The following is a 13142-nucleotide window of genomic DNA, read 5'->3' as shown; positions in this document are numbered from 1 at the left end:
AACACGAGATGCTGGTGGGGAAAGAGCTGGCCAAGAATGAAGTGCACGTTTGTGAATGGACTTGTGAAATACTGTGGATCTCACAGTGCCTTGTGGCAGCACAGCTCTGAGGAAAAACAGTCTCTGGGAACTGGCTGAGTGTTTCCCATCTCTGCTGAGCTTTATGCTCAGAATCAGAGTCCAGCAACATTGTCCCCAGCTCTAGCTCGTGCCTGCTACGTGTTTTTCCTTTCTTTCCAAAATCTCTTTTCTATCAGTCTGTGAAAAAGCCCACTGCTCATTTTAAAATCTCTCTATAGATCACAGGAAGAAGAAATGTTGTCAGAAATTAAAGCCTTCTGTCATAATTTGCATTAGTTTTCTCTTCCTGTCCTCACCTTTCTAATTTTTTTTAATAGCCATTTTTTTCCTCTGGAACTAAGCAGGCTGAGAACTCTCCACTGGAAAAACCTCATCTCCTCTATTTGTCCAAAATGGCACAGTGAGCTGGACCAAAGAGCTTCAGCATCCTCTAGCCATATGTTCCATTGAAATCAGAAGTATAATACTTTTTTTCCTATTTCTGGGCCAGTTCTGGGAGCAAATCATGTATCAATGGCCATTAGTGCTGCCAATGGAACTCACAGGAGTAGCTAGAAATGCCAAATATTTCTGGGGTTGTGATGAAAGTCGTTTGCAGTATATTTGAGGTTGTTGATCAACTGGCTTGCAAAGTGAAGGAAAATATTACAGAAGCTTGACAAAAACTTTGACAAAATGCTTTCAAGAAATTAGGGGAAAATGTGAAAATATCCTGTATTTCAGACCTCCACTAAAAAAATCTACTCCTGGAGACAGTGGATTAGCCAAGGACAGCAGAGGGGCCGTTGTTTCCCTGCTGGTTTCTGAGAGCTTTTGTGGAAAACATCAGTTTATTCAGTCATGTTATGAACCTCTGCAAGTATAAAGACTCCACAGCCTTTTTTGATCCAGCAGCAGTGTTTGTCCACCCTCATGGTGAATGTTTTTTTCCGACTGTCCCTTTGGGATAACTCTTCCTGCAGCCTGTGTCTGCCATCTCCCACCCTTTTGCTGTTTAGGTCTGGGGGGGTTTTGACTCTGTCTTCTCCCCACGTCCTGCCAATCCTTCACCTCCTCACACCAGCTCTGGAGCCAGGACAATGCACCCAGAACTCACCTGGACTGCAGCCAACTCTCTAAAGAGCCCATTTCAGATATCATCACTTGAAACTCACCTGAGGGAAAGGGCAACAGTCAGAGAAAATCACAGAATGGTTTGAGCTGGAAGAGGCCCTGAAGGTCATCCAGTCCACCCCCCTGCCATGGGCAGGGACATTTTACCCGAGACCAAGCTGCTCCAAACTGTGTCCGGCTTGGCCATGAGCACTTCCAGGGATGGGGCAGCCACAGCTTCCCTGGGCAGTGGACAATAGCTACAGGCAGACAGGGTCTTTCATTCAAACAGGACCCGGCACTAGAGACTCAGGATTCTTATAAAGACTGGCTCATTCCAGAGCTCTTAAGTTGCCTCACAGACACTTCAGAGTGAGATCCAGCCCTGGACTAGGGACAGGTGGTCCTTGGGAGCAGAGACAGAGCTGCCTGAGCTGAGCAGAAGGACAGATTAGACTGGATCATCCCCCCTGAGTCTGTGACCCCGAAATGACAGGGACCATATGCTTCCCATCTTGCTAAGCTCCGTGGAAGAGGGAGTGGGCACAGGGTGCTGCTTCGAGTTGGAGAAAGGGGGAGTGATTTGCTGGAGGAGATTGAAATCTGTGTTTGCCCAATTATCAGCCGCAGTTCTTAATCACTCTGCCCTGGATCTCTCCGGCAGCCGCAGGGGCAGTCGGATGTGGAGGCGGGAGGCAGATAGGATTTAATAAAGAAGCAATTTTATGTAGGAATACTTTGCTTTTGGCATTTTCTGTAGGAACGGGAAAAAAAGATCTTTTTTTCTTCGGTAATGCCAGGGAAAGCAAGAAAAGCAGAGCTCCTGAGGGATCGACTCTCTCTCCATGTGCTCTCGCTGCCTCTACATCCCATGGAGATCCTGCAAGAGACCCAAGGAGAGGGGCATGAGAGATGAGGGGAGAAAGGGGGAAAAGCCTGTCCAGGAGCTGGCACCCCCTGCACTGACCCAGGGTCCCACCTGCAAGGGACGGAGCCCCAAGGTCACCAGAGCCGACCACAATCCAGGGCTATTCCCAGCAGGAACATGCCATCACCCAGTAAGTCATTGCAGAGGAAGGAAAGGTTTCCATGGGCTGAGCCCATGGGGTTTGGTGTCACTGAGAGGTGGGAGAGCAGAGGCAAACAGGCCAGGAGCTGGGCTGGGAACTTCCACACCAGGCTGGGAACTCCACCCCAGCCGATGTCAGCCAGTAATCCGTACAAAACCAGAGCCTGTCCCCAGCACATTCATCCTCCTCGGGCAGCGTTTGATTGGCATCCAGTCACGGTCTCTTCTGAACTACCCAACAAGCTATGATTTATGTGATGTCTTTGTCTTCAGACACTGCTGTCAGCAATAGCCATTCTCAGGCAAATCTGCCGATGCCTGCAGATTTCCAAAGGTCTCTCTCATGGACGCGCTGCCCTTGCTGAAGGATAACAAACAGAAGTAAAAGTAGAAATTATGATTTGGTGATGCTATCCTGTAGCTATGCCCAGCCCCCTCCCCAGAAACCAAAGGTCCCCAGTCCAAGATTTCCAGAACAGAAGAGAAAACAAATTGATATGCTGTCCCGGGCTCCAGAGATTCTCCTGCAGCTGGAGAAAAAAAATGTGATGCTTTCTCAGCAGCTACTCACAGGATCCCTTTTCCTAAACTGTCAGAATGTTCAATATCTTCTATGCACCCAGAGCAACTGAATAGCTTTCTCAGCATTAAATGGGAAAGAATCCAAGACAAAAATCACTACCGACCAAATTAGGGTTTGAAGGTTGTTTTTTTTTCCTGCAGGAAAAATCAGTGTTTGAGCAGTATTCCCTGGACAGAGGAGCAGCTGATGATGCACACCGCTCTCACCTTGTTGATGCAAAAGGGCTTTGTCTCATGTACCTCTCAAAACCACCTTGGATACCATGGGCAAGGTCTTGGCTACATCTTCAAGATCTAGGCCTGGCAGGTAACACAATTTTAGGCATTTTTAGCTTTTAAATCCAACATAAGCAGCATTTTGGACCCAAAAGAGCTTTGAGCATCTCGGGAACTGGGTTTTGTGACACATCTAGGTTTCACATTTACATCAGCTTTTCTCCAAATTTCACTCATCCTACCCACTGCAGGACAGCAGCAAAATCCCCAATTGCCTTGCTGGGATCCTGAGCACTGAGGAACCTCTGGTGCCTGTCCATGAATCCCAAGGGATGTCCCCACAGCCTCCACCAAGGGATCAAGCTCAGGGAAGCCACCAGCACAGAGCCATGGTGCAGGTTTTGGTGACGCAGTCATTCCTGGGTGAAAGGGGAGCTCTGCTCCTGTTTTAGCCCGTTCTCGCTCCGGTTCGGGAGAAGGCTGGAAAATGTGAACCACCCCAAATGAGCTTGTTGGGACACGCCATTATTAGGAAGAGGCTTAAGAACCGTTTGTGACTTCTAAGCTGTGATTCATGATCATCTGGCTCTGGTTTGTGATCTTTGAATTCTTTTGACTGGTGACTCTGTTGGTTTCCTGGGGGCAGTGGTGGCTTTCTCTTTGTACATCAAGTCTCCACACAAAAAAAAAAAAAAAATTCCAACCCTGGCTACAAATGATTCTCTAGCCTGTCATGGAGGCACCATCACAGAGAAAGGGGTAATTTCCCACATCCTTAATTCCCCTGCAATGTGATTCTTTATCCCTTTGCAAACACTTTACTGCTGAAATAAATGTAGCTTGGAAACACTCAGGTTTGGCCAAAAGACAACACAGAAATTCCTCCTGCAGAAGGAGAATCCCCTCTTCCTGCTGGTCCACCTGAAGGCAGACCTTGCAGCTCAGCTTGCCTCCTTACCCACTGCCCTTTCCCCTCGTGCCTTGTGTGGCATCAATTCTCTCTCCAGGAGGAGACACCATCAGCAGCTGCAGGGATCTTGTGTCCTACACCATGTGTGGTGGCCACCGCCCAACAAGGTGACCAAGGGGACACCATCCCATGCCAGCACCAGCTTTGGGGCCCGCCTGTCCCCTCCATTTCTCCACGACAGGCTCAGCAAGTCACACAGCAAGGCTGGCAGAGCCACCTGACTCATTTCTCTCTACTCCTCCAGCTGATGTGTTTGGAGGAACACGCTGCTCTGACAAGGTGACACATCCTGAGAAAGCCCACACTGCCGAGGACGGTACCAGGAGCACCCAGTGCAGTAGCAGTTTGCAGCTCTTTTTCCTTCCTCCCCAGTCAAATGAGCCATTTCTGTTTGATTTTCCTGAAGGATATTGAATTGTCGTCAATCAGGAGAGAGGAGCCCTGAAATCCCCTGTTTTTCAAGGCATCTCATAAAGACAAAGCTGTCAGTGGAGACGCTTGGAAAGGAAGAGCATTTGCTAAGGGAGAAACTGCATTAAAACCCAAGCGTGCCTGCTGTTCAGCTGCAGCCTATGCTGGAATCTTCTTTTGGCAGAGGCAACTGCCCTGGAGTCTCTTGGTTTGGCTCAATTCATTGTGGAATAATTAAGTTCAGTCCATTGCACTGCATAATGTAGAGTTTCTTCAGCCTTCCTCAGTAGCAAAATCCTTAATCTCATCCAGCTCTGGGAGCGGTTGGGAACATGAAAATCAGCCAGTGCAAAGCTATCAGGAGCCTAAGCAGTAAGAGGATGAAGAGAGCAGTGTCCAGGAGGCAGGGGAAGGTCAGCAGCCCGCCTGTGCTTTGATGCCTCTGACTTCTGGAGGAAGGAGAAAACCATGGCATTACACACACTCAGAATGTCCCAGGAGCCGACAGAGTTTCCACCTGCAGAGCATAAACAATGAGGATTTACCTGTCAAACTCAAGTCTGGAAATGTGCCTGGATGTCTCCAGGGAATCTGAGGAAAAACGTTGCTGTTCCTGGACAATCCAAACTATCACTTTTCCCGGCTACAGCAAGAATGTCTAAACTGAAAAATGTGTTTTACCAGGAGTGGGCACGCCCCAAACATGGGTAATCAGAGAAACTCTTTTCAGCACTGCTCTGTTTACATGTCTTTGATTGAAGAGGAAAAATAACAGGGAACAGTGTTGGACTGAGATGAACCTCTTTCAGCTATAAAAAATTATCATCCCTGCCTCCCTTCCTCCTCAGAGGGTGATAACACCACCTGAACCACCATCCCAGGCACATTAAGAATTGTTGTCTGTGCTCGAAATCCACTAACACCCACCCCAGCTCCTGAGAGCTGCTGAGCAGGCCATACCCAAAGCCAGCTTTACTCTCTGAATTAATAAAATAACAGATGCCACCAGGAGCAGCTCTTTCTGCCTCATGTTGCAGGTCAGCCCAGGGAGAGCAGAGGGAAACCCAGTCAAGAGAGAGGAACCTCCCCATGACCACAGAAACAAAATTAAAATACATGTTTATGGCAGGGGAAAGCACCCTCCAGAGCCACGCTGGGAATGGGGTATCCCTTGGACAATGGAGCAGCTGCCGATGGAGCTGAGATTTCTCCCTCTCAAAGAGCTCCTTGGATTGCTCTTGGCATTGGCTTTTTCCTGTTCAGCTAATTAAAAATCTGTCTTTGAGTCATAAGCCCCCATTAGTAATAATTTGCTTTGCACTTCTCCAGTGATTTATGGCTGAGATATCAAAGGGCTTTAGAAACATTAATTAATCCTTCTAATCCCCGAGGGACCGATCCACTCTCTGCAATGCACCACTGGTGGTGTAACTGCAGGAAATCCCCAGGGTTTACTCCCAGCTGCAGGCAGGGAGAGGGGAAGGGAGCAGCGTCCGACCCAGCTCATTTCGGCTGCTGCCTGCAATCAGAGATGTGCAGTCAAAACAGCAGCGCTGAATATGCAGCCACCAGCCAGCCCAGGGCACGGGCAAGCTCTGCTCTCCAGGAGCAATCCCTGCTCCCATTCCTGCCTGCCTGGGGAGGGGAGGGGAGCTGCAGCACCCCAGCTCTGCTCTGTGGATCACACCAGGGAAGGTGCGTGTGGATCAAAGCCATCTTCACCCAGAGGTGGCTCCACCAGAGAGCTTCACCCTGCAAGTGGCAGCAGCAGGGTCATTAATCAAAAGTGCTGCCAGCTGTATTTCCCTTGCTGTCCTGCCCGTTTCTCCAATCTTGGTTCTTTGTACAATGTTGTTTTATCACAGCTTGGAGGGCAGAGCCAGGGCTGACCCCCACACCTGGGACAGGGCCCCAGTCCTTCCTGGAGATAAGGATTATTACCTCCATTGGCTTGGCAGAGGCTTTCATCCTTGCGCCCACCAATGAGCCAGTTGCCACCTGGTGCTGTCCCCGGGCTTTGAATGTTGTCACCACAGGGCTGCAGGGTGGAGCTGGCTGTGTGGTGTGGTGCCAGGAATGGGGAAAGGTATAAAGGTCCCAGGAGGCTGCCAGAGACAGGATCTCTGAGACACGGAGAAGCGTCCCGGTTTCTCTCCGCTCAGTAAAACATCACCTTGACCATGAAGGTGGCTGGTGTTTTCCTGCTCCTCTCCCTGGCACTCTGCTTCTACCAAGGTGAGTCCAACATTTTGTTAGGAGCTGTTTCCTCTCCTTGCTAAAGCTCCCAGGTCTGCCACATGGGAAGGTGAGCGTGGGAAGAGCCCAGCTGGTGCTGGGACCTTGCTGTGGGCCTGGGCAGGGAGTGCTGCGATGGCCGATGTGCATGAAATCCGTACCTGCCTGTGAGCAAACCTAAAACAAAGGCTCGCTCCCAAAAATGAACAGACCTGCTGGGTTGAAGCTCTTTCTTTGGGGCAGGATTTGTCCTGTAACTGGTGATTTCTAGGACAGTGTGATCCTTTCAGAGGGAATAGGTGCTATTCTGGTTTTGAAAAAACAAATCCAAGAAGACAGGAAATGAATCTATGCAAGGGAAAATGCAGCTCTCACTACCAAAGCCAATGTTTAAGCCAACTGTGTTTTCAAAATCCCATATGGTGCTGAGGGATGAGAACACGAGCTGTTGCTGCTCCTCAGGTCCTGCTTTAGTGGGCTCGTTCCAAATGGAAGGTGCCTCTGAAGCAGGTCCTCTGTCATCCTGTTTACTGCACAGGGGCTGCCATTGCAGGGCTGTCTGAGCACAAAATCTGGGCTCATTTCAGATGAACTGAGCACATAGTGAGCTGCAGCTCCTGGGTCTGGACCAGTGCTAGCCAAAGGTAAAATCCTTGAAATATTAAAGAGTGCGGCTACCAGCTCCTCAGCACCAAAATATTTCACTGCTACTGGGCCGTGCTTGTTGTTAATACGGATGTAATATAAAGCCTCCATGTAGATGACTTCTGTGTTTATAAAAAAACAAAGTCATGGCTTGATCCCTCCCGCTTTTATGTGAGACCACAGAATCTTCTTCTAGTAGAGACTTTCAACAACTCGTCTTTTGTTCTGCTTGCTTGTGGTAAAAACTGAGTAACAGTTGAAAAATCACCCTGGATTTACTCCAGCACCTGTCCATTGTCAGCAGGAGTTTCTCAGTTACTCATGAGCACGTGCTAAGACAGGACAAAAGCCTCCTTTGCTCCCTGACAGCTGGCAGGTCACGTCTCTAGAAGTGCCTTTTGCCTTGGCAGGGCCTTGCACCATTACAGTGTGTTTCTGCCAGAGGAAAGAGGGTGACACAGCAGGGAGGGATCCAGCTGAGAAATGTGGGAGATCCAAGGGAAGAAATTATTTTCTGGGACAAAGTTGTTCGAGTGAAGACATACAATCCTCAGCCTAAACTGTCTTTATTCTGTCCCCCTTGAAACCAGCCTGAGTGATGGGTGCTAAGGTGTTTTCTCTCTCTCTCTCTCTCTTTCTCTCTCTTTCTCTCTTTTTTTCTCTCTCTCTCTCTCCCCCTCCTCTTTTTCCAGGAAATGCCGAGGTGGATGCAGCTGCTGTCAGAGGAACAGAGGTGAGGTCTCCTCTTTTACGTAGCACAAGTGACACAGCACCAGCCCATACACTGGGGAGCCACCATTGCTAAATACAGCGAAGCAGAGTGGGTTGACAGCCCAAAGATGCCAGTGCCTGGGAACCCCCTTCCACCTGCTGTGCCACAGCAAAATCCCAGTGAGGGTACTGGTTTTCCACTGCATTTCCCCCAAACACTGAAGGAAAAGTTCCTGAAAGCCTAAATATTGCTGTTACCTGCCAAGAAAGTCAGAAATTCCCTTAGTCTCTGGCTTGCAAGTGTGAGGACAGGTATTGCTGTGGCATAGAAATAAGAACGTGCTCAGGCAGTGCCCACGGAGCACTATTTACTCTACACTGCTACTCCTAAGGGTGTGCAGCAGTGCCAGGTGGAGTTCAGCTGGCCAAGGGACATGGTGGCAGATGGTCCCAGTGTTTCTGAGCTCATAGCAGAGCTCTGAGGATGGGTTATGAAGATAGAGACAAAATGTGCACCTCTCCGGGAAAGCAAAGCTCCTTTGGTAAATTGAGAACAGGCTTAACATTTTCGAAATTAACCTTTTGTGCCTCCAGCCGTCTTGTGAGAATTTCAACCTGAGGAGAGGCTGTACAAGGGAGTTTGACCCCATCTGCGGCACGGATGACCTCCTGTACAGCAACGAGTGCCTGTTGTGCCTCCACAACCTGTGAGTATCCGAAACCGCTGCAAGCCCGAACGCCACGCGGCTGAGGGCTACCGCCTGTCTCTGGGATTTCCTAGAAAGAAAGCTGCTTGCATGCAGCTGGGTGGAGCTTGGGCAGCCAGCCCAGCACATCTGGCACGGCTCTGGCCTCCTGCACAGATGCTGCGCCCGCTGCTCCGAGCACGTGGACTCCAGCTGAGGAATGGTTCCGTTGTGCGTGGCTCGCGGCGCGCTCGCTGCCCACAAACAAAAATCTCCCTGTACCTGCAGCTGCCAAGTGGCAGCCAGAGCTGGCGGGCATCCAGGGCCTCAGACAAGCAGCAAAGTCCTCGAAGCCTGCCCAGCTCTAGCGCGCCGGCTGAAGAATGTTTTTCCAGATGACCTCAGATGCGTGGCGGCTGAGGGAAAAAAACTGTGTTTCTTCGCCCCAGAAATTTATAGCTGAGCTCTGCTTTCTGTCTTCTCTGCATACGAAAGGGCACAATTTGCTCTGGGTATTTTTAAGAATGAGTTTTATATTTAATCTGTGCTGGTGCCAGATTGCACTGTTCTAGCAGAAGGCCAGGTCCAAATGCTAAGGGTGTCTCTGGCAAGACTTGATACATTTCATCTGGCTTGGGCCCTAGGTAATTTAAAATATATTTATACATTGGAAGCACTCTGTGTCAGACAAGTGGAGGAATTACTTCCAACTCAATGCTATTAAGTGGTTCAAAAATCTCTTTTGGGAAGATTGAGTCTTATCTGGAGCCAGATGTCCCAGTCTGCAGGGCTAAGGGAGCTTCACCCTTGACTTCACCTGGTGTAGGCAGGGATTTTTGGTGATCAGGCTCACAGGCCCATCTGCCATCAGCAGACACATTTGTAGCAGAAGCTCAAAGTCCAGCTTTCCTGTCTCTGGATGAGTGGGTTGTGGAGCCAAATTCAGCTTTCAGGAGCATCGCCTCCCTGCTAACTCTGCAGCAACAAGGAACAGAATCCAGATCACCAGGATGAAAAAAAAAAAAAAAACAACGAGCCTGGATAAATATTGTCAGTTGGGTTGTCCCCTCTTTGCTCCATTAACCCAGGCTGCTGCCACATGTTCTGCTCCTGGCCTGCTCGAAGGCTGGTTCACCTTTCAAGGCTGAGTATGATGCAGTCAGGCAGAGAGAGGCTGAGTGGGATCTCCTCAGCAAAGGCACCACAGTTAATGACCCAGCACGGCCTGGCAGGGCGGTAATGACCCTGCTGGAAGCCAGCAGCCCAGCACCAGCTGTCCCTGTATCGCGCAACAGATGCGGGTGGGAGGTTCATCAGACACAACATCATTAGGGCTTTGGCCACGGACCAAGAGCGGGGTAAAGTGAGCGAGGAAGGCTCCGCAGTCAGCTGTGCAAAGCGGCATCCAGGATGCTCCGGCTCCCCAGAGCAGAGAGCAGCTTCAGAGGGGATGGGAGAATCCAGCGCTCACAAGAAGGGAAGTTTGGGGTACAAGAAAGACTGAGCTGGTGGTGTATTCAGAGCCAGCCAGGAGTCAGAGGAGGGATGGGTGGATGAGAAGCTGGTGCTGCATCCGCCTCGTGTTGACAGGCGCTGCATTCCCAGAGCTCTTAAAACTCCCGTTTGTGCAAGCTCCAAGCAGCTGGCACTGGAAATGTGCTGCTCCCGTGGGTCACAGCCCTGAGCCTGGCACTTCCCCTGCTCTGTTCCCAAGTGATGGAACTCTGAGGTTAGGAACAGCCATTTGGTCTCCTGGCCGGGGCCATCTGGGCCGGGCACAAGGACTCTGAAACTGCCTGGTGCCAAATGCCTTGGGGGAGAGATAAACGGAGCTTCCTCATCTATAAAGCCTTGGTCCGCGGGGAAAAGTCAGCCAAGAGGCAGGATGAAGTGTCATTTGCAGTTTTGTGTGTGCAACTGGCCTGACAAGGGCTGGAGGCCTGCAAGGAGTCTGGGAATAACTACGGAGAGCATCTGGCGGGTCCCTGCCGCAGCGGTGTCTCACTTGTCGCCTTTGGTCACTTCACTGTGACCAGCATGCAAAATGCTTTTTGCAAAACGCAAATCATTTTACCAGCATTTCTCTAATGCACCTGAGAAATGGATCTGTCTCTCCAAAGAGGAGAACATCATGATTCTGTGTGAAAATGGAACAATTCAGAGGAATCGGGAACACTACTGGGCAAAAAGACGAAAATTGTTTTTTAAAGGTTCCTTTTTAATATTTTCCTCACTTTTGCTGCAGAAGCAATCAGGAGAGGAGGCTGGGAGCAGGACAAACCCAAGTGAGACACAGTGGCAGTCTTTTGTTTCTAAAAACCTACAAAACAAATTCATAACCTTTATTGTCTGCAGTCAGACAAGCATTAGAGGTGTCTCAGTGCTGTCCTGCAGCACGGAGGTGAATTATCCTGCCAGGAGGTGTCAGAAAGCTCTCTCGAGCTTATTGGAATTAATTAACACATGTCCATGGTAACCCTGAACTCCCTGTCAAGAATATGTGGCCTTGCTTGCTGTGAATAACACTTAGATGATGATTTAAGCAGTATTTTCCTTTCTTTCTGCCTTTTGTCCTCTGAGCCAGGCTCGGCTGTGTCCCAGGGACCTGAAGGCAGCCCCCCAGCATTTTTAACTTCTCTTCCAGGCAAAGAAGCAGCCACGTGCGCATCAAGAACAGAGGAATGTGCCGAACCACCCGCCTCAACTCTGCCGTAAACTGAGGCACAGCCGTTCCAGATGAGAGCACAAAGCTGTCCCCTCACCCACTCAATCCCCCAATAAAATGGAAGCATCGCCATGTCTTGTGCTGGGATTTCTCACACACGCAGCAATTTCCCCTCTCCCCAACACGTGAAGCACCTTCCCGAAACATAAGGTTTGTTCTGGTGATGCCTGTAAAGAGCTGTGAGCAAATCACTGACAGAGCCCCAGGGAGAAGGCTGGGACATGCCCAAGGACAGAGCCAGGCTCTGGCGTAACAGGGAGGCTCTTTTTTTGCATCAAGAATTTTGTTTTCCTTTCCTAGACTTCCAGCATTCGAGCAATAGGTTTTTAGCATTCTCATGACTTGCAATTGCATTTGCTAAACACAGGGCACTAAAGCCCTTGCTCCAGAGTCTTTGCCAGGAGAAAGAGCCCAAAAAGTCATCTCCATGCTCACCCATCCCCAGCCTTGTCCATATGCCTGTGCCCCATGACATGGTCTCTGTGCACCAAGAGTCACTCACAATTGTCCTGCAGGTCAGAGCTACCCAGTGCCTCAGAAAACCAATAAGAATCCATTTTTCCAAGCAAAATTCATTTTTTTTTTCCTACTCTACTGGCCTTGGTGGGTTTTGCTGCTGGCACTGATGACCTGGCCTGAGGGCCGTGGGCTGGCAGGATGGGAGATGCTTTTCCTTTTTCCAAGAAGGACTTAAAGGGGCTGGTGGATGAGAGGCTGAACATGAGCCAGCAATGTGCACTCACAGCCCAGAAACCATCCTTGTCCTGGGCTGCATCCAGAGCAGTGTGGGCAGCCGGGCAGGGGAGGGGACTCACTCTGATGAGACCCTCCTGCAGTGCTGCACCCAGCTCTGGGGTCTCCAACATCAGAAAAACTTGGACCTGTTGGAGCAAGTCCAGAGGAGGCCACAAAGACACTCCAAGGGCTGGATCACCTCTGCTCTAGAGACAGGCTGAGAGAGCTGGGAATGTTCAGCCTGGAGAAGAGAAGGCTCCTGGGAGACTTTAGGGCTCCTTCCAGAGTCTAAAGGGGCACCAAGAGATATTTTTTTACAGGGGCTTGGAGTGACGGGACAAGGAGGGATGGCTTCAAACTGACAGAGGGCAGGGTTAGGTTAAATACTAGGAAGAAGTTTTTCACCGTGAAGGTGGTGAGAAACCGGAATAGGTTGCCCAGAGAAGTTGTGGATCCCCCATCCAGGGAAACATTCATGATCAGGCTGGAAGAGAGTTCTGAGCAAGCTGGTCTCGTTGAAGATGTCCCTGCCCACGGCAGGGGGGGTCGGACCAGATGTCCTCCAAAGGTCGCTCCCAGCCCGGCCATTCCGCGGTGCTGCGCGGTGCGGGCAGGACGCGGAGTGCGGGCTCCTGGATGGAGCACGGGAGGAGCTTTCGGCACTGGAGGCCGCTGTTGCTCCGCCGGTGCCGGCTGCCGGAGCCGATCCCGCAGCTGGATCCCGCAGCTGGATCCCGCAGCTGGCGGAGGCGGCCGGGGATGCGCGGCCGGGCGGGCGCGGAGCGGCGCTGGCCCCGCGGGCGGGCGGTGCTGCTCCTGGAGCCCTGCCCGGGGGGATGGAAGCCGCTGGGATGGGGTAGCCGAGGCGCTCGGCCTCGCCGCGTCCCCGTCCCTCTCTGCCCGGGACCCACGGGCAGGTTTGCGGGGATGCTCTGCCCTGAGGCTGCAAGGACGGGAGCGGCCCCGGCGGGTGTGCCCTGCGCT

The 13142-nt window shown here is 50.9% G+C and overlaps 1 protein-coding gene across 1 annotated transcript; it reads left to right on the top strand.

Moving 5' to 3' along the window:
- The first annotated feature begins 6601 nt into the window (after positions 1-6601).
- Positions 6602-11418, top strand: LOC120759409 (pancreatic secretory trypsin inhibitor-like). Its single transcript, XM_040078600.1, has 4 exons — positions 6602-6656; positions 7994-8034; positions 8607-8719; positions 11343-11418. Exons 1-4 carry the CDS (start codon positions 6602-6604, stop codon positions 11416-11418), a joined length of 285 nt encoding a protein of 94 aa, XP_039934534.1.
- Positions 11419-13142: the final 1724 nt, after the last annotated feature.

Source organism: Hirundo rustica, chromosome 14, assembly GCF_015227805.2.
Source record: "Hirundo rustica isolate bHirRus1 chromosome 14, bHirRus1.pri.v3, whole genome shotgun sequence".
Lineage (NCBI taxonomy): Eukaryota > Metazoa > Chordata > Aves > Passeriformes > Hirundinidae > Hirundo > Hirundo rustica.
This window is presented reverse-complemented; position numbering and strand designations above follow the sequence as displayed.

What these genes read in the sequence shown, in the direction of transcription:
- LOC120759409 (XM_040078600.1), top strand. Translation starts at nt 6,602, where the DNA reads ATGAAGGTGGCTGGTGTTTTCCTGCTCCTCTCCCTGGCACTCTGCTTC. An exon ending in GGCACTCTGCTTCTACCAAG is followed by an intron (nt 6,657 to 7,993) that starts GTGAGTCCAACA and finishes CTCTTTTTCCAG; the next exon opens with GAAATGCCGAGGTGGATGCA. An exon ending in CTGCTGTCAGAGGAACAGAG is followed by an intron (nt 8,035 to 8,606) that starts GTGAGGTCTCCT and finishes TTGTGCCTCCAG; the next exon opens with CCGTCTTGTGAGAATTTCAA.